Source organism: Mesoplodon densirostris, chromosome 5 (assembly GCF_025265405.1).
Source record: "Mesoplodon densirostris isolate mMesDen1 chromosome 5, mMesDen1 primary haplotype, whole genome shotgun sequence".
NCBI classification, from domain to species: Eukaryota; Metazoa; Chordata; class Mammalia; order Artiodactyla; family Ziphiidae; genus Mesoplodon; species Mesoplodon densirostris.
Window position 1 is genome coordinate 55,558,031 of NC_082665.1, and position 27,149 is coordinate 55,585,179.

The 27,149-nt window shown below is 38.5% G+C and overlaps 2 protein-coding genes across 2 annotated transcripts in view; one reads left to right on the forward strand and one right to left on the reverse strand.

Moving 5' to 3' along the window:
* CD47 (CD47 molecule) overlaps window positions 1-27,149 on the reverse strand; it is a 55,184-nt gene that overhangs the window by 11,279 nt on the left and 16,756 nt on the right. Inside the window, exons 3-5 of the mRNA XM_060098743.1 lie at window positions 19,323-19,412; window positions 2,200-2,307; window positions 919-1,011 (exon numbers count right to left, since the gene is read on the reverse strand). Coding sequence (XP_059954726.1) covers window positions 919-1,011; window positions 2,200-2,307; window positions 19,323-19,412 — 291 coding nt within the window. The remainder of the gene's footprint in view (window positions 1-918; window positions 1,012-2,199; window positions 2,308-19,322; window positions 19,413-27,149) is intronic.
* On the forward strand, window positions 22,424-22,879 carry LOC132491019 (mitochondrial intermembrane space import and assembly protein 40-like). The gene has a single exon (XM_060099835.1). It carries the CDS (start codon window positions 22,424-22,426, stop codon window positions 22,877-22,879), a length of 456 nt encoding a protein of 151 aa, XP_059955818.1.

Below are 27,149 nucleotides of genomic sequence, written 5' to 3' on the forward strand. Positions count from 1 at the left end.
AGATTCTTTTCCAGTGATCTAAACCTTGCCTTTCCATACAAGTGGTCAGCTCCAGATACACACATTCAGCAATCTTTAATTTTCACAGTGAGCTGAGGTGGACTGGCAGTTTTTACCCCGAATCTTAAAACAGTGCTGCTTTCACCACCCTTGTGCATTTTACCACGTGAATGGCTATTATGCCTGGCTTTGCCACATGCACACAGAACTGCTCTGGTGGAGAGAACCGTTACACAAACATGCCACTGTAAGCATCTGAACCTCTATCTGTGTGCCTAGATCTGTGATTTTATAACAAATCAATACCCCTCCAGTGTACAGCAAGCCAGAGATAGGCTCTAAGGCTGAGAGTTAAACATGTAAACAGAAACAAACAGACTCTAATGATATAAAAAATACATTAATGATTTACTCCCAAAATGCAGTGAAAATGACATCAATTATAGTTGGATATCTACATCATTTTTTAAAACTACAATGTAAAGATTTGCCAGTAACAACAACAAAAAAATAAATCTATTATTTGTTATTTATAATCCTGTTTTGTAGAATTTTAAATAGAGAGGTTTAGCAAAAGAAGAGAAAGGGCATGTTTAATATCTACTTATAGCTTCAAAAAACTAAAATAAAAATATGAAGATAATCATTAAGGAATTATGTAGCATAATTTTAAAAACCTCTGATATCAAGTATATATGAAAATCATTTTTTACAAGATAACTGAATGCCTTGAAAACTGAAGTTAACCTTAAAATTAATCCATATGGGGAAAATATCACTAAGAATAGCCTGGGAAATCTTTTAATAAACCAACTTCTATTGAGTTGTTAAAAAAAATCATACAAGAATATTTTAACCAAAAATGCTGCTTTTTAAATGAAAAAAGGTGGGCAAAATCATGCTATAACAAATACTCACCTATCATAAACACACAGTACTGAAGTAATATTAATATTGCTGTAGGAATTACAATTAAACCAAGTCCACAAGCGTTCTTTGTTGAATATTCACCTGATAAAAATTAAAAATACTAATTAATATTTTCCTACATACTTCCTATTATTATGGGGTGTTAAAGTATTTAATTTATTAAATGTATTAATTTCAATACTACTCTTATAAACTACAAAAGGTTTAAAAAATATATTTCCCCAAAAACTTCACATAAAATAAATGACTTTTTTTGGATTATTCAAGACCAAGCTTAAGACATTTAAATGTCAACATCTAAGTCTCAACACGTCAAACCTTGAATTGGCTCTTCCCCCTTCTTACCTACCTTACATAATTCCAGTGAGAAACTCTGGAATCTCTTACCATTCCCTTCATTTGCTATATTCAACCTCTCCCAAAGTCAAAGCAGTTGTTCTTTCAAGTTGTCTTCTGATTCATCTCCTTCCTCCCCATGTCTTTACTAACTCCAGTTGCAAACAGAATTGCCAAATTTATGTTCCTAAACATTACACCTATACTGTATTCTGCTCAAAAAACAACAAAGGCTTTCTACAGTTTACACGTGTGAGTCCCAGCCTGTCTCTGCGGTTCCTTCCATGTGCTGCAGACCCTTATTTCCCACTCACACTGCCATCCTTCACAAGCAACTGCAATTTCAGATAGATTTGCTTCCCACATTTGTTCCCACTTCCAGGTCTTGGCCAATGAAGTGTGCCTCTGGAGTGCGTTGAATGGTGGCCCTAAAGATATGTCCACCTCCAAATCCCCCGAATCTGTGACTATTAACTTAGATAGTAAAAGATATGATTAAGCTAAGGATCTGAAAGAAGGAGCTTACCCCGGATTATCCAGGTGGGTCCTGAATCCAATGACAGGTATTTTTGTAACAGAGAGACAGAGGGAAATTAAGTGGAGACATGGAGGGGAGGAGGAGACAATGTGACCAAGGAGGAAATCAGAGTCATGCTGCCACAAGCCAAGGAGCTGCACAGATTGCCAGATACACCAGAAGGTAGAAGAGGCAAGGAATGGATTCTCCACTAGAGTGTCCGAGGGTGTATGTCCCCGATAACATCTTTATTTCAGATTTATGGCCTCCAGAACAGTGAGAGAATTTCTATTGTTTTAAAATACCCAGTTTGTGATAATTTGTGACAGCAGCCCTAGGAAACTAATATGCACCTCCCCAGAAATGCCCTCAACCTTATCAATCCTTCTTGCCCTCGTAATAACTTTATATCTTACCTGGAATGAAAAGAATGGCTCCAATGATGACAATGATAGTGAGCACTAGTCCAGTAACTGACAGAAAAATGGTTTTCTCCTTTGTATAACTGGATTTATATTTAAGTGCTTAAAAAAAAACACACGAAGAATTACATGAACTCAATCACAAGAAGTAAAGTCATTTCTGTAACTTACAAGGTGCAAAGATGAAACTGATAACTTACTACAATTGAATAACCTTTGAGGAACAAGTCCTTCACATCATGTCAAGCCATGTCAAATCTTTTTCACAATATATGAAATACATATATGTCAGTGGCTAAATGGTGTCATGGCAGTATAAATATGGATGCTGAATTTATAGGTGACACTTTATTCCCCTAGAATGAAGTTATATATATCAGGCTTTTTTTTTTTTTGCGGTACCCGGGCCTCTCACTGTTGTGGCCTCTCCCATTGCGGAGCACAGGCTCCAGAGGCGCAGGCCCAGAGGCCATGGCTCACGGGCCCAGCTGCTCCATGGCATGTGGGATCTTCCTGGACCGGGGCACGAACCTGTGTCCCCTGCATCGGCAGGCGGACTCTCAACCACTGCGCCACCAGGGAAGCCCTATCAGACTTTCTTAACCATGGCATTATTAACATTTTGGGTCAGATAAGTTGTTGTTAGGGACTGCTCTCTGCATTACAGAATGTTTAGTACCATCCCTGGCCTCTGCACACTACATGCCAGTAACAGCCTCCAAGATGCGTCAATCAAAAATATCTCCCGACATTGTCAAATGTCCCCTGAGAAGCAGAACTGCCTCAGGTTTACAACTAACATACACATTGCTGATGAGAAATAACTGGCTAATTGGTAATAGCGACAAAAACAGAACTTTCTTCCACCTTACATAAAATTAGTAAAGCATCTGGAAATCTAGACATTTTGTTTTGAAAAAGTAGAGTAAACATTGGACAAATCACACCCTCTTGAAATCCTGAGGTGGGGGGAAATGCTTTAATTGTTCAAGTAAAATAATTTCATAAAAATAAACTACAAATAGGCCTTAACGTATGTGTTACGCTTTTGTCAAGTATCCAGCTTCCCTAAAAGAATAATGTAATGCATAAGCTTAAAAATGTTATTTTTTTAATCATATATTCACCTTTTGGGTTTTGTTTTGGTTAATATTAAAACTAATTTTTCACCAAGAAAGTTGCTAAAAGCAACCTAAAAGCAGACTGAGTAGCAAAGAGAAATAGAGTGCATGATGAAATTCTGTTGTTTCCTCCACACACGGTACTCTCCATGCCATTTATCAATGGGCGATGGTCCTGAGGGGGAAATTTTAAATAATTTTATGTTTAGCATTTAATTTGCATCCACTAAAATGACAAACAGATCAATTATAGTAAAAACAACAAATAAACTCCTAAATGACCATGACAAAATCTATGTTTAAGGTATTATAACCTAGGGTTAGATTATAACCTGTGGTTAAGGTATTTAAGGTATAATACAGGCACCTGAATTTAAAATCTCTACTCATACTTTAGACTGTAAGCTCAACTTTTTCCTCTTTAGAGGGAGATGGAGGGCCAATCAGTAACCAGCCCTGAAGGTAAGTGAAATCCATATTAATCAGAAAAGAGTGAGAAACAATACAGCAAGCTCTCCAAACTTTCATTTGATCCATCCAGCCTCGAAATTTATGTGACTATGACTCAGTCATGTCCCTGCCTTCTTACAGGGCAAAGATTTTGGGCTTGCCTATTTTCTAGGGTCAAACACTGGCTAGGATGAAATTCAGTGTATAGGTCACAAAAGGCACAGACACAGAAAAAGAAACTTTCTCTAGACATGTGTCCATTTTAATCCCATGCTTCCATTTTAATCCCATGTATACTATTATTTAAAGAGAGTTTGAAAGTTCTGCAAAAGGGTTATAAAATAGAAGCTGTTTCAAATGTACTTCACAATCAATCAAACATTCATTAAGAGACTCTTCTAGGTTTAATTCAGTGCATAAAAGAGCTACAAAGATCAAGCAACAAGAATTCACCTTAGAGTCCAGTATAAATTCACACAAAAAGTCTGACTTACACCATGCTTAAGAAAAGTAAGAGTTTGAACCTCATATAAAATTCAATCTCTTCAGGCTTACAAGAGCTGTAGGAGAAAAATAATGTCAACAATACCAACAAAAATAAAATGCCACAAAATGCTATTATTGACAGGGTTGTTATCATAGAATGGTCTTTTCAAAACCTTTTGGAGGTAGCTTTCATTCCTGTTGATTGGTTCAACTACTAATTTTCAAGGCTACCTAACCTCCTCCTCAAAATTAAGCAGCAATTTCTAACAAATTTCTAACAAATATACAAATATATAGTGGGGTCTACTTAAGTAACCACAGGCAATGAAAGGTTATCTTCATGTTTTCTTTAGTAAACCTTTAAAAAGGGTTTCTTTTCACTCATTTGCTTTGCTTACAATGGCCACATTTTAGCAGGTCCCATAGCAAGTTTGGAGAAAGTATCTTGTTGCTAGGCTCAGATGTCAATGTTTCCAGCTAGCTAAATGGTCAGGAATCTGATATAGATGCCACAGAACCCACTAATCTCAAGGATTTTTTTTGTGTGTGTGATCTGTTCTTGTCCTTTAATAAGTGGATTTGTTCTTATTTATCAAACCTATCAAAACTTTAAATGTAACAATGAAAATAAATTCAAGTAATTCCCCAAACATTTAGCATTAAGATAATTTAATGTGTTCTTAACTGCAGGCTCTTATCAAACTTCCTGGTATGATTTTCTGTCAAAAATCCTCATGCTTTCAACGACAGACCTTAGCTAAAAGTATTGAAATCAATGCACAAAATAAAATAGGGGAATTACAATATTTACATTTTTTAAAGACTTTTTTATTTAAGTGCAGTTTCAGGTTTACAACAAAATTGAGAGGGAGGTACAGAGAATTACCATATACTCCCTTCCCCCACATATGCATAGCCTTCCTAATTATCAACATCACTCACAAGAATGATACTTTTTTTTTTTTTTTTTTTTTACTAAGGATGAACCTGCATTGACCCATCATAATCACCCAAAGTCCATAGTTTACATTAGGGTTCACTCTTGGTGCTATACATTCTATGGGTTTGGACAAATTTATAATGCCATATATCCAATATTATATATTATACAGAGTATCTTCACTGCCTAAAAATCCTTTGTGCTCTGGCTGTGCATCTCTCCTCCCCACCACCCACTCCTAGCAACCACTGACCTTTTTTTTTTTTTTTTTTTAACATCTTTATTGGAGTATAATGGCTTTACAATGGTGTGTTAGTTTCTGCTTTATAACAAAGTGAATCAGTTATACATATACATATGTTTCCATATCTCTTCCTTCTTGCGCCTCCCTCCCTCCTACCCTCCCTATCCCACCCCTCTAGGCGGGCACAAAGCACCAAGCTGATCTCCCTGTGCTATGCGGCTGCTTCCCACTAGCTATCTATCTTATATTTGGTAGTGTATATATGTCCATGCCACTCTCTCACTTTGTCACAGCTTACCCTTTCCCCTCCCCATATCCTCAAGTCCATTCTCTAGTAGGTCTGTGTCTTTAATTGTCTGCATAGTTTTGCCTTTTCCATAATGCTTTATAGATGGAATCGTATAGTATGTAGCCTTTTCAGATTGGCTTCTTTTACTTAGGAATATGTATTTAAGGTTCCTCCATGTCTTTTCATGATTGACAGCTCATTTTTTTTCAGTGATGAATAATATTCCATTGTCGGGATGTACCACCCAGTGTATCCATTATCCTATTGAAGAATACCTTGGTTGCTTCCAAGTTTTGGCAATGATGAAGAAAGCAGCTATAAACATCCATGTGTAGGTTTCTGTGTGGACTTAAGTTTTCAACTCCATTTGGGTAAGTACCAAGGAGCACGATTACTGGATCATATGGAAAGAGTACACTTAGTTTTACATGAAACCACCAAACTGTATTCCAAAGTGACTGTACCGTTTTGTACTCCCGCGAGCAATGTATGAGAGTTCCTGTTGCTCCACATTCTGACCAATATTGGGTGTGGTTGGTACGTACATTTTTTTTTTTTTTTTCTTTTTGCGGTATGCGGGCCTCTCACTGTTGTGGCCTCTCCCGTTGCGGAGCACAGGCTCCGGATGCGCAGGCCCAGCGGCCACGGCTCACGGGCCCAGCCGCTCCGCGGCATATGGGATCCTCCCAGACCGGGGCACGAACCCGTATCCCCTGCATCGGCAGGCGGACTCTCAACCACTGCGCCACCAGGGAGGCCCGGTACGTACATTTTTAACAGATACTTATAAACTTAGTGCTGCCTGACACGGGAATACCAAATATATGGGGAGACAAAATGTCAAGTTTTTACAACAAATTAGGAATTCTAAAAGTTTCCTTTTTATACCATCTATAAAGTAATTAAATTAGCCAGCTTCTCCTCAGAGATGAGATAGGTTGTTCATTCGCTTGCTCTATAAATATTTACTTTGTGCCCACCATGTACTGGGCCCTTTTATTAACCCAAGTCATATCAACCAAACTGAGGTAGGAGTAGAGGTTACTTTATTCAGTAACAGTTGATCGAGCACCTACTATGTGACAATCACTATTCTAAGTGCTGACAGTGAACAAAGACAAGTACTTCTGCCTCAGTGCTCCTGACATTCTAATATGGGAATGAGTGTGTGTGTTGGTGGGGAATGTGTCATGGGAAGTGTTACTCCCAGATCTTCTCCTCCAGTTAAATAAAAGGTGTGGGTCTACCCTAGCCTAAGAAAGCCCTATTATGTATTTAATCTTTCAAATTCAAGCGAACAGAGAAATGACATGTCCCTCTAGCCACCCGAAGAAACGTGGCTAATGCTATGAATAGATACTCCATTAAGGCTTTCTTGTCTCCTTGTCACTGACATAAAGCACATACGAGACAGAATGCAGGCTGTGGTAGAAGATGTCTAGTGAAATTACCAGGCTCAACTTGGAGATCAAATAAAACTATCATCTTAGTTTTCATGACACCCCAAAGATGGTATTCAATAAGCCTACAAAGATCCACACAGGCTGAAGTCCACCCAACAAAACCCTAAAATTCATGAACTCAATGCCTGTTATAATGCATGACATTTAAATGAACCCTTACTAAGTGATTAGTAAGTTAGTGGCAAACAGGAAGGTTAACAGTGAGGTAAAATGCACATCAAATAAGGAAAAAATCATAAAGGGAGACACATTTGATTTTATTATTACAGTGCTATCTTCTGATAACTCTCGGAAAGTAATTTTGGAATGTTTTTGGTTTCTGTTGAGCTGCACATCAATATTGTCTCCAATGCAGGATAAAGCACATCTCATAAGTTTTTATAATTTCAAATTTTTTATTAAATTAAATTGAAATTACTATTTTAAAAATATTTAACACACATTAAAAAAACAATGAAGGCTTTGTGAAACTGGTGCTGGATAAAAATGAATATTAATGCCAATAATAAACTGATTACTTGCCAGAAGGAGAGTAAAATAATTTTATAATGGACTCCATATACTATCCAACTTGTTTCGATGAAATAATTTTGTCAAAATGAAGACTGACTAGAAATCACATTCCCAGTCTACAGGACCCGGAAATAAAAGAGCCCAAGTTTATGAAGCCTGGGCTTTGAAGTACTTTGAATATAAAAGGTAAAAGAAGAGGATTTCTAACACACTAACTTCCTTTCCTTGGTTCCAAACATTCCTGGTCTTGTGGATGGTGCCACACCTTCAGAATATATGCAGGAAGTTGGGACATTTGAATTTGGAAAGGGTTAAAGGAATAGCAACTGTATTTCTACAAAAGAGTATACTGCTAAGCTATAGTTTTGTTCAGTTCCTTCCACAATAAAATCAGTGTATAAAAACACGATTTAGTAACAGAACTTGATAATTATGTGGACAGGACCAAGGGAAAGCAATGGGAGTCCAAGATTATTTAATAGAATTCTTTGTAATAATATCTATCATGATGATATTTTACCTTTGTGGATAGAAATTTCCTGGTGCAGTTAGTATATGTCTTTACTTCGGTCAGAATGATTTTTCTAATCTACAAAGAAATTCTGTTCCATTACTTCTTTTAAATGTGCTTTCATGGCCTAATCACGTTCAATATTAAGCTAGTCCTCAAGATTGCACTCAAGGACTTAGTGGGATCTCAAGGCTGTTGTGATGGAGAATTTGTTTCCTTGAATTTTCCAACAATGATTTCTATAGAGACCCCTAACCAATTTCTATAGAGACCCCTGAGCAGTAACCAAAATCCTTGTGGAAGGAATAATCTTGAGCAGGGACTAGAAAGTTAGAAAACGAAATGAAAGATGCTTAGAATGCACAAATTTGAAATAAATTACAGCTGTCCTCTCCTTGCCCGGTTCTGACATGCATGGATTTCAGTTACCATCATTTAGTTAAATAACACAAGTCCCCCCAAAACAGAGTTCAAATTTCAGCTACCACAATATATTAACTGAGTAACTGCATAAAGTGTAAACTTCTCTGATATCTCCTCAATTCACAAATCACTACATAAATAACAGATGTGCATCATGATCAGTGACCAATCATGTTACCCTTTTCGAAGACTGCTGGTGACTGGTCACGGCACATCTGTTATTCAATTCACGCACAGACAGCAAAGCATATGTCGTGTTACCTCCTGTCTCCCAGTCATAAGCCACTGCAACATTTTACAATGGATAATCAAAAGAGGAAACTGGGCAATAAAGGTGAGGGAGCAAAGAAATGAGATGTGATCATGCTGGAAGCGAAATTCGAATAGAAGGTAACTGGAGTTACAGAATAGCTGACTGTGGAATGTCAACACTATTGCCATTCAAGAGAGTCTAGATATGCAGCCAGAAGAACTTAGTAAAAGTGAACTTATTGGCCTACATGAGGACAATGAGGCGGCTGTGACAAAGAATGAAGATGTCCCAGAGGACGTGACTCTGGCAGAAAAACTTCACATGAAAGGAATTCTTTGCGATGGATAGTTCATGACATTGAAAGTGATGGAAGCTGATTCAATCTTAGAAAGGAGTATGACAATTCACCAAGGCATAGATAAGATGCTTGCTCTGTATTCAGTTATATGAGAAGAAGAGGCAAGCATTCTTCAAACTACTCTTGATAAAATTCTTCAATTCTCAATGGTTTTTTATGTTTTAATTTATCATGTACTAAATATTAGTTTTACTATTTTTTTCATTTCCTAATACATTTATTACTGACAGTAAGAGAGGTTTTAATGTTCTGACAAAAAGTTTAAAGGTCACGGAACTATAGTAAATTTTGGCATTTATTATTAGATTGTTTTGCAGAGTTTCAGCTTATATGGTCATTTTTATAGTCCCGCAGTTCTGTGTAAAGCAGGGATTCACTGAATAATACAACAGTTCTAAAGAAGAAAAAATAAGAATAGATACTCCTATCTCAAAGAATTTCAACATGTTATCCAGTTATATTTTTAACGTCTTTATTGGAGTATAATTGCTTTACAATGTTGTGTTAGTTTCTGCTGTATAACAAAGTGAATCAGCTATATGTATACATATATCCCCATATCCTCTCCCTCTTGCGTCTCCCTCCCACCCTCCCTATCCTACCCCTCTAGGTGGTCTCAAAGCACCAAGCTGATCTCCCTGTGCTATACAGCTGCTTCCCACTAGCTATCTATCTTATATTTGGTAGTGTATATATGTCCATGCCACTCTCTCACTTCGTCCCAGCTTCCCCTTCCCCTTCCCCGATGTTATCCAGTTCTTGGTTTGAAGTTGAACCTTAATCCTATAAAAACTACGGGTCTTGATGGGCAGCAATTGAAATCATTCATCAAACATCTAAGTGATAGAAAATACCTGTTATATTGTCAAAGAGTAAGGAAGGACAACCCTGAAAATCAGCCAGGAACATAATTGTCAGTATAGTGGAAAACTGAGTTGGTACAGTTTTCAGAACAAAAACAAAATACCTGAAATGCAATACTATTAAGAAAATTGTTACTTTGGTTAAGGCTCAGTGTTTGATTCTAGGATTCTCTGAGCTGTTTGCTAAGCGTAAGATTCTGCTTAAAAGCTTGTAAGTTAAAGCTAAAGGCAAAGGTATTTAGGAACATTTTCCTGTGAGAGACCTTTGTCTTCAAAATGTGGTCTAAGGCTCATCACATTTGGGACCCCTTGGCTTGGTTTCCAGAGTTTAGAAGTCTCCTCAAGGCTTCTTTCTCAGTAGGATCGATGACATCCTGAGATACAGTTCTGGTATAAAGAAACTCTTTCTCCTCAAAGTGAAAGCATAATCTGCTGTCATAACTGGATGTTTAGCTGACAGAAGGTTTAGGTTTTATCTTGGATCACCAAAAAGAATGACACTCAGAGCTAGAAAAACCAGAGAGAAACCCCCTGTGGTCAAGTACAGAAAAAGTTAAAAGGAACTAGAAATTTAAAAAGTCATGGGTCTGAGTTACTATTAATACTTTAGAGCGTGTAAAGACATATCAAGTCTTTTTCTTGATATAAAAAATGCAAAACCAAGCAGCAAGTGGGGAAAAAGGGGACTTTCCTGGTGGTGGAATCCCCAGGCCATAAACAGGAGGCCTCCTACAAAGAGTACCAAGGGAGAAGTAGATTTAGATTCATGTCTACCCTGAAGATGTGACAGAAGGCACAGAGCAGTGCTACAAAGCCAGGGGCACTTTACGTTTCACTTCTACATCTCTAGCATACCACCCAGTGCCTAGTAATCAGTAGGTACCCTGTCAAAAGACATTTATTGAATAAATAAAGTGTGTCCACATTCTACTCTATAAATAACAGTTTCTTTTACTCAGTGTGTATATCCAGATATAGGTTCACCCTTCTTGGGAAAAGAAAACAAAAACACATTCAAAATAATTTCAAGACAGGAAGGCACTATAATGTACTGGTAAATAGCACTGTTTCAAATCCCAGTACTACCAAGAAACAGTTGGGTGATGGTGGGCAAATTGCCTAACCAATCTGTGCCTCTGTCTCTTGTCTATAAAATGGGAATGATAACAACAGCATCTATCCCCATAGAGTTCCTGAAAGAAGTAAATGTGATTTCAGATGTAGAGTACTTTGCATAGTGCCTATCACACAAAGCAAGAGCTCTACAAATATTTAGGTACTATTATCAACCTTTAAATGTGAGCACAGGCTGGGTGAATCAAGTATATAGGTACCTCCTACACACACACACACACACACACACACACACACACACACACACACTACATTTACTTGTTCTAAGATGAGCCTAATTAAAAAATTGCCACTATGTGGACATATATACACTACCAAATGTAAAATAGATAGCTAGTGGGAAGCAGCCGCATAACACAGGGAGATCAGCTCGGTGCTTTGTGACCACCTAGAGGGGTGGGATAGGGAGGGTGGGAGGGAGACGCAAGAGGGAGGGGATAAAGGGATATATGTTTAGGTATAGCTGATTCAGTTTGTTATACAGTAGAAACTATCACACCATTGTAAAGCAATAATACTCCAATAAAGATGTTAAAAAAATTATTTACAAAAAAAATTGCCACTAAAATATTTTTTTAGGTTTATGATCACATTCCTTAAAATATGATCAATAGAAGGGAGTTCCCTGCTGGCCCAGTGTTTAGGACTCCGTGCTTTCACTGCAGGGGGCACGGGTTTGATCCCAGGTCAGGGAACTAAGATCCCACAAGGCATGGCTGCCCAAAAAATATGACCAATAGAATAAATATAAAAAAGAACATTTACCCTTACTAACACAAAAATGAAAATTAAGATGATGTTTTTTTAACCATTGAATTACCAAAGATTTTAGAATTATAATGATGTCAAGCTTGTGAAGTGAAAGACAGGTATTCTCACCTGCAGTAGTAATTGATACAATGGTCCTGGAAAGCATGTTGGCAACATGTATCATGAGCCTTAAAATACCGTCTCTGCCATTTCTAGTGTTACATACCTTTAGTATGTACTAAAGGTATGTAACACTAGATACTTTCATAGTATCAAGAAAATTTGGAAATATCCTTAATATCCATCGAGATGAGAGTTAAGTAAATTATAGTACATCCATAAAAGTAGAGCACAGGCAACTACAAAAAGATTTCTGAAAACACGGGAGGCAAATCTGCATTTACAAGTATGTAAGCTATGTGAGTCCATATATGGTTTTTCCTTTTTCAAGAAAAAAGACAGAAAGGGAAGCAGAAATTCACTAGAATACCTCAATAGTTTATTTCCAGGCTGTGAGACTCTAGATGATTTTTTTTCTCTAGACTTCCTATGTTGTATAAGGTATCCTAAAGTGATATGTATTACTTTTTTTAAGTCAGAAAAACAATGGTAAAGCTTATTTTGTAAGAATATGGCTGATAGTGAATACACTCCTGGTTCAGTCCACTAAAAATAATATGTTACTAATGGTAATGTCATGATCAGCACAGTTCAATCAATCCAAATGCAACAAATCACACTTCAGTGAAATGATTTCATGATCTTAGAAAAAGGCTATTGCCTGTTTAAATCATATGACATAGGCCTTAAGGTCTGAGTCTACAAATAGGGTTAAAGGCTTTCCTTAACATCAGTGGATGAGGTCTTGGTGCTATACCAGTCTTTTTCTTGATATAAAAGACTTACTGAAATTCTATGAAAATTTCCACAAGAATTTTAGACACTGTTTTGAAAGTAAGAGTTGTGAAATATCTTGACAGTTTTCTCCCTTAGCCCTTTCTTCCTCTTTTTTGCCCTTTTAGACAAAAGTTGAGAACAGATTTGAAATCACAAAGCATTTCCAGAGTGCCATACATTGAAAAGCATCCTTAGAATACATACTCAGTCATCTCCCTTCCATTTTTATGTATCACTTTAGATACATATGACAAACTTCTGAGTAAAATTCATGAAATATATAATAGGTCAATCCACTACAATATTTTACTAGCTTTCATTTTATAAAGGTTGCACTAGTGAATAAAATAAATAAATGAAATCAGCCATTAATTACTCCTTGCCTTATATAAATGTTTACTGGCCTTCAATGACTATTTCAGTGTGCTATAGGGAGATGAGAAATAAATCTTACATTTTAAAAGTTTAAAAGTTTTGGGACTTCCCTGGCACCATGGTTAAGAATCTGCCTGCCAATGCAGGGGACATGGGTTTAAGCCCTGGTCTGGGAAGATCCCACATGCTGTGGAGCAACTAAGCCCGTGCGCCACAACTACTGAGCCTGCGCTTTAGAGACCGTGAGCCACAACTACTGAGCCCATGTGCCACAACTACTGAAGCCTGTGCACCTAGAGCCCATGCTGCACAACAAGAGAAGCCACCTCAATGAGAAGCCTGCACACCACAACGAAGAGTAGCGTCCACTCACCGCAGCTAGAGAAAGCCCACACGCAGCAAAGAAGACCCAACACAGCCAATAACCAACCAACCAACCAACCAAATAAATAAATAAATGAAGTTTAAAAGTTTAGACTACTGAAAGTAGTCCAGTTTCCCTCTTTTCCACATACCTGTCCAGTTTTACCAACACCATTTATTGAAGAGAGACTGTATTTCCCCCACTGTATAGTCTTGGCTCCTTTATTGTAAATTAGTTGACCATAAGTGTGTGGGTTTCTTTCTGGGCTCTCTATTCTGTTCCATTGATCTGTGTGTCTGTTTTTGTGCCAGTAACATACAGTTTTGATTACTAAAGCTTTGTGGTATAGTTTGAAATCAAAGAGAGTGATAACCTGCAGCTTTGTTCTTCTTTCTTTCTTTCTTTCTTTTTTGTTCTTCTTTCTTAAGATTGCTTATACAGGGTCTTCTGTGTTTCCATGAAATTTTTAAGATTATGTGTTCCAGTTCTTTAAAAAATGCCATTGGTATTTTGATAGGGATTCATTAAATCTGTAGATTGCTTTGGGTAGTATGGACATTTTAACAATATTAATTCTTTCAATCTATGAGCACAGAATATCTTTCCATTTGTCTGTGTTGTCTTCAATTTCTTTCATCAGTGTCTTATAGTTTTCAGAGTATAGGTCTCTCACCTCCTTGGTTAAATTTATTCTTTTTGATGCAATTGTAAATGGGATTGCTTTCTTATTTTCTCTTTCTGATAGTTCATTCTTAATATATAGATATACAACAGATTTCTTTATATTGATTTTGTATGCTACCACTTACTGAATTCATTTACCAATTCTAACATTTTTTCCATGGAGTCTTTAGGCTTTTCTATATGTAGCATCATGTTATACATAAATATGACAGTTTTACTTTTGCCTTTCCAATTTGGATGCCTTTTATCTCTTTTCTTGTCTGACTGCTGTGGCTAGGACTTCCTATACAATGTTGAATAAAAGTGGTGAGAGTGGGCATCCTGTCTTGCTTCTGACCTTAGAGGAAAAGCCTTCAGTTTTTCTCCACTGAATATGATGTTAGCTGTGGGTTTGTTATACATGGCCTTTATTATCTTGGGTACACCCACTGTGTTGAGTGTTTATCATAAATGGATTCGTTGGATTTTGTCAACTGCTCTTTCTGCATCAATTGAGATAATCAAATGATATTTTTCTTTTGTCTTGCTAATGTGGCATATCATGTTAAATTAATTTGTGGATATTGAAACATCCTTGCGTTCCTGGGATAAAACCCACGTGATTGTGGCCTATGATCCTTTTAATGTACTGCTGAATTCGTTTCGCTAGTATTTTGTCAAGGATTTTTGCATCTATGTTCATCAGGGATATTATCCTGTATTTTTTTTTTTTTTTTCCTAGTGTCTGACTGGTTTTAGTATCAGGGTAAATCTGGCCTCACAGAACAAATTTGAGGGTATTCCTTCTTCTATTTTTTTGGAATAGCTTGAGAAGGATAGGTAATAACTCTTCTTTAAATGTTTAATAGATTCACCTGTGAAACTATCTGCTCCCAGACTTTTGTCTGTTCAGAGTTTTTTGATTCCTCATTCAATTTCACTTCTAGTAATTGGACTGCTCAGATTTTCTATCTCTTCCTGATTCAGTCTTGGAAGATTGTGTGTTTTTAAGAATTTATGTATCTCTTCCAGGTTGTCTAATTTGCTGGTGTATAACTGTTAGTAATAATCTCTTATGATCCTTTGTATTTTTGTGGTGTCAATTGTAACTTCTCTTTCATTTCTTATTCTATTTATTTGCGCCCTTTCTCTTTTTTTCTTGATGAGTTTGGCTTAAAGGTTCATAAATTTTATCTTTTCAAAAAGCCAGCTCTTAGTTTCACTGATCTTTTTTTACTGTTTTTTTTAAAGTCTTTTTTTACATTTATTTTTGCTCTGCTCTTTACTATTCCCTTCTTTCTACTACTTTTGGGCTTTGTTGCTTCCTCTTTTCTAGTTCCTTTAGGTATAAGGTTATATTGTTTATTTGAGATTTTTCTTATTTCTTGATGTAGGCTTGTATCACCATAAACTTCCCTCTGAGAACTGCTTTTGCTGCAATGCAAAGATTTTGGATCATTGTGTTTCCATTTTCATTTGTCCCAGGTATTTTTTCATTTCCTCTTTGATTTCTTCAGTGACCCAATGGTTGTTTAGTAGCATGTTGTTTAGCCTCCATGTGTTTGTGTTTTTTCCATTTTTCTTCTTGTAACTGATTTCTAGTTTCATACTGTTGTGATAGGAAAATATGCCTGATATGATTTCAATCTTTTTAAATTTACTGAGACTGGTTTTGTGGCTTAGCATGTGATCTATCTTGGAGAGTATTTCACGTGCACTTGAAAAGAGTGTGTATTCTGTTGGTTTTGAATGGAATGTTCTATATATGTCTATTAATTCCATCAAGTCTGATGTGTCATTTAAGGCCAATATTTTCTTATTAACTTTCTGTGTAGATGATCTATCCACTGATGTAAGTGGAGTATCAAAGTCCCCAGCTATTGTATTATTGTCAATTTTCCTATACTACTTGCTTTATATATTTAGGTGCTCCTTTGTTGAGTGCATAAATACTTATGAATGTTATATCCTCTTCTTGGATTGATCCCTTTATCCTTATGTAACACCTTTGTGTGTGTGTGTGTGTGTGTGTGTGTGTGTGTGTGTGTCTTCTCTTAAAGTCTTTGTTTTAAAGTCTATTTTCCTTGATATGAGAACTGCTACCTCAGCTTTCTTTTTGTTTCCATTTGTAAGGAACATATTTTTCCATCCTTTCACTTTCAGTGCATGTATATCTTTAGGTTTGAAGTGAATCTTTTGTAGGCAGCATATAGATGGGTCTTGTTCTTGTGTCCATTCAGCCATCCTGTGTCTTTTGATTGGAACATTTAGCCCATTTACATTGAAAGTGGTTATTGATAGGTATGCACTTTTATTGTCATTTTGTTAATTGTTTTCTGGTTGCTTTTGTAGTTCTTTTCTGTTCCTTTCATCTTTTAGTTTCTTCCCTCATGGTTTGATGACTTTCTTTAGATTTGTGTTTTGGTTCCTTCCCCTTTACTTTTTGTGTAGCTATTATAGGTTTTTGGTTTGTGGTTACCACGAGGTTTATATACATGAACCTATATACACAGCAGATTGCTTTAAGCTGATAGTCACTTAAGTTCAAACACATTCTGAAAAGTATGTTTTTACTCCCCCCAACCATGTTTTATGTTTTTGATGTCATATTTACATCTTTCTATTTTGTATACACAAATAACACTTACTGTAGTTATACTTGATTTTACAACTTTTGTCATTTAACATTCACTTTTTAAGTGACAATCCACTGCCTTTATTATATATTTGCCTTAGCAGTGAGAGTTTTCCTTTCATATACTTTCTTATCTCCAGTTATGAGCTTGTCTTCTCCACTTAAAGGAGACCCTTTAACATTTACTGTAAGGCTAGTTTATGCACCAGCTTGTAAGGTGGTGATGAACTCTTAGTTTTTGCTTGTCTGGGAAATTCTTTCTCTCTCCTTCCTTTCTGAATGACAACCTTGCCAGGTAGAATATTTTTGATGGTGATTTTTCCTTTCAGCATTTTAAATACAGCATGTCATTCCCTTCTGGCCTGTAAAATTCCTGCTGAAAAATTGGCTGATAACATTATGGGAATTCCCACGGTTGTGACTAGTGTTGCTTTTCTTTTGCTGCCTTTAAAACTCTCTCTTATCTTTAACTTTTGTCATTTTAATCATAATATGTCTTGGCGTGGATCTCTTTGAGTTCATCTTTCTTGGGACTCTCTGTGCTTCCTGGACCTGAATATCTATTTCATCCCCCAGATTAGGGAAGTTTTAGACATTATTTCTTCAAATACATTTTCTGCCCCTTTCTCTCTCTCTCCTCCTTCTGGAACCCCTATAATGTGAACGTTTGTATGCTTGATGTTGTCTCAAAAGTCCCTCAAACTATCCTCGTTTTAAAAATTCTTTTTTTCTGTTCAGTTTGAGTGATTTCTAGTACTCTGTATTCTAGATCACTGATCTGTCCTTCTGTATCATCTAATCTACTGTAGATCCCCTCTAATGTATTTTTCACTTCAGTTATTGTATTCTTCAGTTCTGATGGATTCTTTTTTCTATTTTCTAACTCTCTGTTGAAGTTCTCACTGTGTTCATCCACTCTTCTCCAGAGTTCAGTAAGCATCTTTATGATCATTACCTTAAACTCTTTATCAGGTAGATTGTTTATCTCTGTTTCATTTAGCTCTTTTTCTCAGAGTTTTACTTGTTCTTTCATTTGAAACATATTCCTCTGTCTCCTCATACTGCCTAATTCTCTGTTTATTTCTATGTATTAGGTAGGTCCATTACATCTCCCAATCTTAGAAAAGTGGCCTTATGTAGATGTCCTATGGGGCCCAGCAGCAAGCTTCCCTATGGCTACCAGAGCCAGATGCTCCAGGGGTATCCCCTATGTGGACTGTTTGTGCCCTTTTATTGTGTGTGAGGCCAACTCCTGGGCACACTGGTGGGCAGGATAGGCTCCCCAGCACTGTTGGCTGTGCAACCTGTCAGCATGCAACTGCTACAAGTCGCATGATTGCTGGTAGGCTGTGCCGGCCCCCAGAGCTAATATGCTAGAGGGAGGATTCCAATATGGTGCTCACCAGTGCAGGTGTCAGAGTGGTAGAACGAGATCAAAAAAATGGCTGCCACCAGCGTCTCACTTCCAGGGGGAATCCCAGCTGCCTCCTGTTTCTCAGTGAGGCTCTCCAAGATAAGCAAGTCGGTCTGACTCAGACACCTGTCCAACTGCTGCCTCTGTGTTGGGACTTGGAACAAGTAAGTTTCTGTGCACACCCTTTAAGAGCAAAGTCTTGGTATCCTACAGCCCTCTGGCTCTCCCAAACATAAGTCCCACAGGTATTCAAAGTCAGATGTTTTGGGCACTTGCATTCATGGCTTAGGACCCCCAGGATGGGGAGCTGAATGTGGGGCTTGACCCCCTCAGTCCTCAGGGAGGATTTCCATTGTTGTGATTTCCTCCTACTTAAGGACCCTTAAGTGTGGGTCCTGACAAGACCACACCTCTGCCCCTCCTACTCATCTTGTTGTGGTTTCTTCTTTATATCTTTAATTGTAGAGTACCTTCTCTGTTAGTCTTTAGGTCATTCTCAGAGACAGTTGCTCTGTAATTAGCTGTAACTTTGGTGTGCTGTGGGAGCAGGTAAGCTCAGGGGCTTCCTACTCCGCCATCTTGATCGCTCCTTCTATGTCATCCTATCTTGTCAACACCAATGTAGGCTGTAACCATCTCTTTACCAAAGAAAATAATGTATGCGTAAATGCTCTGTAAATATTAAAACCAGTTGAGTGAAAGGTATTGTTATTATCAGGATTCCCAATGTTCATTCTTAAGAAGTTAAGGAAAAAAAAAACCTTCTTAGGAATTATAAGTGAACTGAAGCAAAGTATGAGGAACAATACAGACTTCAAGGAGAATATTAACATTGACTGTATATTCTTATTTACCATGTTATCATGCTTGCTAATACAATTTGGTTAAATAAAATATTTCACCAGCATTGCCTGCCAGAAATAACAATTTAACCACTAAAACATAAATGAAAAATAGAAATAAGTACTTACTCACAACACCAAACTGTCCCCAGAATAGAAGTATAGCCAAAATTGGGAAAATAACAGTGAGGATATTTTCAATTGGAGAAAACCATGAAACTGGGAAAAGAGAAAACAAAAATCACAATTAACATTTACTATAATCACTGTAACTCCTGCCCATGAATAGTGAACAATATATTTTATTGTGGAGATGGAAAATAAAAACAATTAAAACTTTGGTCTTAAAATAATTAAATAACAAATTATACATATAATTTAACTTATACGGCAAATTTTACTTATGAAACAAGAAACTAGTTCTTTAAGTGCTTTTCACCACATTTTCCCTAACCTATGACTTCTGGAAGGAGGTAATATGGTACAGGAGCTGAGAACAAGGTTCTGTAGCGACAGCGCCTGGCTTTGAAACCCAACCCTAACTTACAATCTCTGTGATCTTGGACAAAGACTTAACACCTCTGTGTTCTTCAGTGTCCTCATTGTTACACTGGGATAACTGGACTGTGGTAATTGTTAACGAAGTTAATACATGAAAAGGGCCTAAAACAAATCTTGGCACTTACCAAGTGCTCAGCAAACATTAACTACAATTATTATTATGTGCTCCTACAGTGAACACCTATATGTGTAACATGCCAAGAATTTACCTTAAACCAACAATGAAGTCTTTCTGTAAAGACTTACTCAGAGTATCAAAGTGAGGAAGTTGTACAACTGGGTAGCTTCACCTTACTCTGACTAAAACCAAGACAGATGTAAGCCCTAGCTTTTCTCAGACTTACTCTGGAATAGAAGATGTATTTATGAATAATTAGGCTTCAAATGATTGTTTACATATAAAGTAACATGAGGGGCTTTAGGTATTAAGTGGTTTACAAGTTACCTAGAGAATAATATGAAATGATATGTTCTATATAAAGGAAATTGTGAGTTTAAGTCTTCAAAAAGATTTGTTGAGAACTTTTGAAAAATTAAGTTTAATTGCATCTTATCAACTCTTAAGATGATACTTTTACCTGTGAGATTTCTTCTCTAACAATAAAGCCAAGTAAATGCACTGAAAGCACTTCAAAGTTTGCCTGTGAAGAGGGAGTGTGCTGTGCACATTTTCAAATCTTCCACTGCTCTGCCTCTGTATCAGCATGCATGAAAACCTGTGGGCTTTCATACAGTAAGACTAGCCATGCATTTCTTCTGTCAGCTTATAATGTGAAGCTCTGGTCAATGTTCACAACAATCCACAGAATATAACATTATGCATTCTATCTCACAGATATTAACTTTCCATAATCTAGCATTTTGTGCTACACATAGTAGAGACTCAACTGGTTTGTTGCTGAAGGTTCCAAGAGTCAAAAAATAGTAAGTGAATGAAAGACAGTTTTTTGGGGTGGTGGGTGGATGCTCTCAGGGTTGCAGATCTCTACCAAGAGACAGATGTTTTCAGATACTCTGAATTCATATCTTCATTTCCAACTGAATTACTGAGCATCTTCCTATACCAAAGAAAACCCATTTCAATTCAGTCTAAAATCCTACCAGGAAAAACCTTCATGAATCATCTTTAGTTTTTTGTATCTAATGCCCAGAGGATTTGGTAAAAGCTCAATGACCTAATGACTACGCTTAACCTATTTTTCTCTACTTGCTTTATTATTTTTTTTGAGTTGTGTACATTAACTCCTCAAATCCTCACAACTATTACATGCCTCCTTATCATTGAGGAAACTGAGGCCTAGAGAATTAAGAGTCTTAAGTATCTTAAATCTTCATGTCCCAAACTGACTCCTGAAACTCCTCCCCCTACTCCTTCAGCAAACCTACCCTCTCAGTTTTCCCCATTTCAGTAGTGGTGATCCCATTTCTCCAGTTGCTCAAGCTAAAAACCCTGGGGTCATCCTTGACTCCTTGACTTCTCTCACACCTCACTTCTGGCCTGACACTAAATCCTGTGGTTGCTACCTTCAAGATACAGCCAGAATCTGATCTCATGTTCAAAGATGGGCTGACAATGAAATGTTCTTTCTTCACTGGCCTCCCTCCTTACACAACAGAACAATCTTCAACAGTCTTAGCAAATATTAATAGAAATCTGCCAGTGAAAATAAGAAGTGTGTTTGACCTGGTGTGACCATTCATTTTTCACTTATTACACAAACATTTATTAAAAGCCCACCATGGGTAGGGTAGTCTTCTAGGTACCTGAGATCTAGCAGTGAATAAGCCAGGTGGGGCTACCGGCTTGAGGAGGGGGAGGGGCTGAAGAACATACTCTTGTGGGTAGTAAGGCCTCATGGGGAGAGGAACTGGCTCTGAGCCTTGGACTGGAAAGGGCCTCCTGCCATGTGAGGACAGGGGAGAAGATATGCCAAAGGAACAGCAAGTTGGAGCAACTGAATGATGGCCAGTGTAACTAGAATTTAATGATACAAGATAAGATGGAAAGAGATTGCTGGGATTAAGAACTCTCTAATTACCTGTTACCTCTCTCTAATTTGTTAAGGTGCGAAAAATCTTCTCAGCTTGTTAAGAAAGTTTGGATTTTATTCTATAAGCAATGAAAAGTGATTGGAAACCTTCAAGTACGGAAGAAAAGTGACCTGATTTATTTAAAATCTTCTTTGGCAGCCTTGAACGGAATGGATTATAGAGAAGCAGGACCTACCAGAAAGTTAATGCAGCCAGCAGGTAATAGCAGGAAGGTAGGACACAGCCCACAAATGCAGTCCTGAGTTCAGTTTTACTCATCAAATTTAAAGACATAATAGGGAATCGTCCCAAAGGAAAGTGGCTAGAATAGGGATGCTGAAACCATGAGCAATGGCTGAAGGAACTGGGTATTTTTACCTTAGAGAATAAACTTGGAAGAGAAATACCATACCTCCTAGTGAGTGAGAAATTGCAGGGTTGCAAGTTTTAGCTTGACTTCAGGAAGAATTGGAACTGCCTGATAATAGACTAAAATCCTCTGGGCAGTAACAGTCTCATCCTGTCATGCGCTTACGTAAAAATTTGAACGGGAGGGGGCGGGTCCGCGCGGGCCTCCAAGCCGCCCGCCCCGCAGCAGAGAGGTCACAGCGAGAGGTCGCAGCGAGAGGCCGCCCCCAATGCCACAATCGCTGGAGGAGGTCGGTGCGCCGGGCTGCACCGTGGCCTACTGCCGGCAGGAAGGGAAGGATCGAATCATATTTGTGAACAAAGAAGACCATGAAACTCCAAGCAACGCGGAGCTGACGGCCGACGACTCCAATGATCCGTACGGGGAGCACGGACTGATCCTACCCCACGGAGACCTCAGCTGGAACTGCCCATGCCTTGGGGGCATGGCCAGCGGGGCGTGTGGGGAACAGTTCAAGGCGGGCTTTTCCTGCTTCCACTGCAGCACAGAGAATGTCAAGGGGTCGGACTGTGTAGACCAGTTCCGGGCCATGCAGGAGTGCATACTGAAGTACCCAGACCTCCATCCCCAGGAGGAGGAGGAGGAGAAGCCAGCGGATCGGTTAGAGGAAATGGCTGCCTCTGAGGCCACCACAACCAAAAAAGAGGAGGGGTCCAGCTCATGAAGGCCTGGGGCGAGCTGGGCTCCAGCCTCCTTCAGAGAGGATGAACCTCTCCAAGAAAGTGTCTCTCCCTCTGTCGTTCTGTGCACTGTACTGTACAAAATAACTTACTGTGCTGATCAGGGGTCTTGGCCCCTTGACATATACACTGAAAAATGGGTTGTATGTATGTGTGTCTGACATAACCTATCAGCGAATGTAGCGGCCACTTGTGAATTCTCTTCTCAGATTGTCCTGAATTTTGCCACTTTGAAATAACGTGCTGAATAATCTCAGCAACCAAAACTCATTATCTGGAAGTGTCTCCTGTGAGTGAGCTGATTTATTGTGATTCCTTGTATCCCTTTTAGTAGATTTTTTTTTATTAGCTTCTGCTTTATAACAAAGTGAATCAGTCATACATATACATCTGTTCCCACATCCCTTCCCTCTTGCGTCTCCCTCCCTCCCACCTTCCCTATCCCACCCCTCCCCTTTTAGTAGATTTTATATCTAGTTGGAAAGCGAAATAGAAACAAAACATCTTCCTTTAAAAATGCTGGAGTGGGGCCATTCCTTGTAGAAGAGGCGGGATGATCAGCCCTTGAGTATTTGACGAGGCACTATGCTTCATTTCTGATATATTTTGGTTTCCAGTTTGCATTGAGCTCCAGGTTTTCTACATTTGGAAAACAGAGCTTTGTACCCTCTGAGTGACTCCCTTTGTAAGTGAAGAGAAAGGCTGTTTTTTTCTGTTCTTGTTATTCCAAAAGCCCTGGTTTGGGGTCTGTGTTCACATTGGCTCCGTCTCAGCCTGTTCAGATGCAATGTTCTTGAGAGGTGGGGACCTAATCATTACCAAAGTAGCACCCGAGAGAGGAAACGGTGTCAATTAAAAGGAAAGCATGATTTTTACCTGAAAGAAAAATTTTTTTGTTTTTCTTTTTGTTTTTTTTTTTGTTTTTTTTTTTGCGGTATGTGGGCCCCTCACTGTTGTGGCCTCTCCCGTTGCGGAGCTCAGGCTCCGGACACGCAGGCTCAGCAGCCATGGCTCACAGGCCCAGCCGCTCCGTGGCATATGGGATCCTCCCAGACCGGGGCACGAACCCGTATCCCCTGCATCGGCAGGCGGACAGAAAAATTTTTTTGAATGACCAACTAGCTGGGGTGTGATAGAAGTAATTCAGGAATTACATGGGCAGATAGACCAGATGACTAATAGCTGACTCTATACCTCTATGCAGAAATAATAATAAGAGCTATTTCAAAGACAGAGGGTGGGATTATAGAACAAAAAATATTATTGTCTAAGTGATTCTTAACTGGAGCTTATCAGAATTACCTGGAGTTTATCCAAACGCCACATACTCTCCCCTTTCAGCTTCTACCCCGATAACTGTGTGTGTGTGTGTGTGTGGCAGGGGTGGGGTGACCCACGAGTCTCTCAATTTAAAATCACTGCTGCGGGCCTCCCTGGTGGCGCAAGTGGTTGAGAGTCCGCCTGCCGATGCAGGGGATACGGGTTCGTGCCCCGGTCTGGGAGGATCCCATATGCCGCGGAGCGGCTGGGCCTGTGAGCCATGGCCGCTGGGCCTGCGTGTCCGGAGCCTGTGCTCCGCAACGGGAGAGGCCACAACAGTGAGAGGCCCGCATACCGCAAAAAAAATAAAAAATAAAAAATAAAAAAATAAAAAAATAAAATCACTGCTGCATCTCCCTGCTGTAATTTGTCTTCTCTCACTGACATGAACATGTTACCTCTCTCTAATTTGTTAAGGTGGGAAACGTTTGAGGATCACTGAATTGGATCTTTGAGTATCAAATGAGATGCTAGGGAAAAACCCAATGTTTTATATAAAACTATGTATATGCCCATTAAGCTACTGATTTGTTAGAGTAATTAGTACTGTCAGATGACTAACTCTTTGTTTCCCAAGGGGAGAAGGAGACAAGATACTTCTCTAAGGTCCCTTTCAGTTCTGAGTTTCTATGGCACTAAGAAAATAAATTAAGCTTAAAATGGACTAAGAACAATATTAGATATTTTTCCACCCCAGGATTAAGAAAGATGATCCAAAGTCAGCCAAACTCTTATTCCACCCAAGCTACATCTGACAACTATGCCCATTATTCTCCAATTCCTGGTCAGGTAGAGTGGCTCGCAGGAAAATAAACCTACTAGTGGAAAGGCAATGAAATGATACTAAGAGGATGTGGTCTGTGGATAAGTGCTTAAATTTTGCTTCCAAGTTTAAACATTATAAAAACCCAGGACCTCATTTCTCTTATCATTGTGTACAAAATGGGATGACCTGAAAGGGCCAAGAAATCACTCTAATCAATTAAGTGTGCCTCTCCTTCAAATATATACAAGGTACACCTCCATGCACAGAGAACACGTTTCCACAGAGAAGGATCACGATAAAATTTCTGACACTAAAATTCAAGCCAAATTTTTACTTGATGCTTCAGGACTGTGACGGGTTTTTTTTGATGTATTGACTTGGCTAGGATATAGTCCCCAGTTATTTAATCAAAGCCAGAATTCTAAGGTAGCCCCCAAACACCCTGCCCCCTGAAAGCAGCCTTTTTAAATTCCCTCCCCTGGAGGGAGGGATGGGACTGTGAATATGATGGATTTCATTCCCGTGATTATATTGTTTCATATGGCAAAGAGATTTTGCTAAATGTAATTAAGGCCCCCAATCAGTCGACTTTGAAAGAGTGATTATTCTTGAGGGAGAGGGGGCAGACCAAATAAGAACTTAAAAGGGTTTGGGATCGTTTTAGCAAAAGAAATTCAACATGTTTGAGAGGGATTCAACAAGAGGAGGATTCTCCTTAGCTGGCTTTAAATATGGAAGAGGCTGTGTGGCAAGGAATGGGAACAACCTCTAGGAGCTAAGAGAAGCCACCATCAGACATCCAGCAGAGAAACAGGGACCTCAGTCCTACAATCACATGGAATTGAATTCTGCCAAAACCATGTGTGCTTGGAACAAGACCGTGAGCTTCTGATGAGAACACAGCCTGCTAACACCTTGATTTTAGCCTCGTAAGACTGGAGAACCCAGTCATACCATGACCAGAATTGTGATCTACAAAGTGGTGAGCTAATAAATGGGTGTTGTTTAAAGCTGCTACATTTGTGGTTGTTTGTACATGCACTTGAAAACTAACACGAGGATCTCAAAATGCCTTCATGTCAACATTATGAACATAACGTATCTCATGATGATGGTAATGGAAATAGCAACTTTGCTAAACTTGAACAGACCTTTTAAAACAAAACCCTAGGGCTTCCCGGGTGGCACAGTGGTTGAGAGTCCGCCTGCCAATGCAGGGGACACGGGTTCATGCCCCCGTCTGGGAAGATCCCACATGCCGCAGAGCAGCTGGGCCCGTGAGCCACGGCCGCTGAGCCTGCGCGTCGGGAGCCTGCGCTCCGCAATGGGAGAGGCCACAACAGTGAGAGGCCTGTGTACCGCAAAAAAAAAACACAAAAAAACAGAAAAACAAAAAAACCAAAACCCTAATAGCTTATTCAGAAAAAAGTAAAATTTTAAGCCTCTCCAAGTTTTTGTATCATTAATACTATAAGTATAAATATTAATAACACATTTTATAACTATTATTATTTACATTTAGTAATCTGGTTGTTTACAAGGTGTTTCCACAGAAACTATATACAGTGGTGATAAACATACTGGTTTTAAAGACAGACAGATCTAGGTTAAAATCCTGGCTATGACTCTGGTCTTGAACAACTACCCTGAATCTCTCATGCTTCCTCATCTTTTAAATGGTAAGACCTATACCTATCTCCTGGAGTTCTTGAGTTCAGAACACAATATACATAAACTATCTGGCACATATACATAAACTATCTGTGCCCTAATAAATGTAAGATTATTTTACTGTTCTTTTGTACTATCACTTCCTTGAAAGCAGGGATTATGTCTTCATCAACAATGAATCCATAGTGCCTAGCACAGTGCCTGACACATAGTAGGTGCTCAATAAATCTTTGTTAAGTAAGCAAGAGATTTTGAACAAGCCTGTGATGGAAATGGTATTCCCATCTTACAGGTAAAAAACAGAGGGCCAGACAGGTTGAGTTTTTAATCCAAATTTTCTTAAACTAGAAAATGGTAATGTATAGAAAAAGCTTTCTAAATTCAAGTCCTGTGCTCCATCCATGCTACTATACTATACGTAGGCACCAGAGGTATATAAAATCTCATAGAGAGGTATACATATCTCATAGGTAGTATTTCTAAAATACTGTGCTCCA

What these genes read in the sequence shown, in the direction of transcription:
- LOC132491019 (XM_060099835.1), top strand. Translation starts at nt 22,424, where the DNA reads ATGCCACAATCGCTGGAGGAGGTCGGTGCGCCGGGCTGCACCGTGGCC.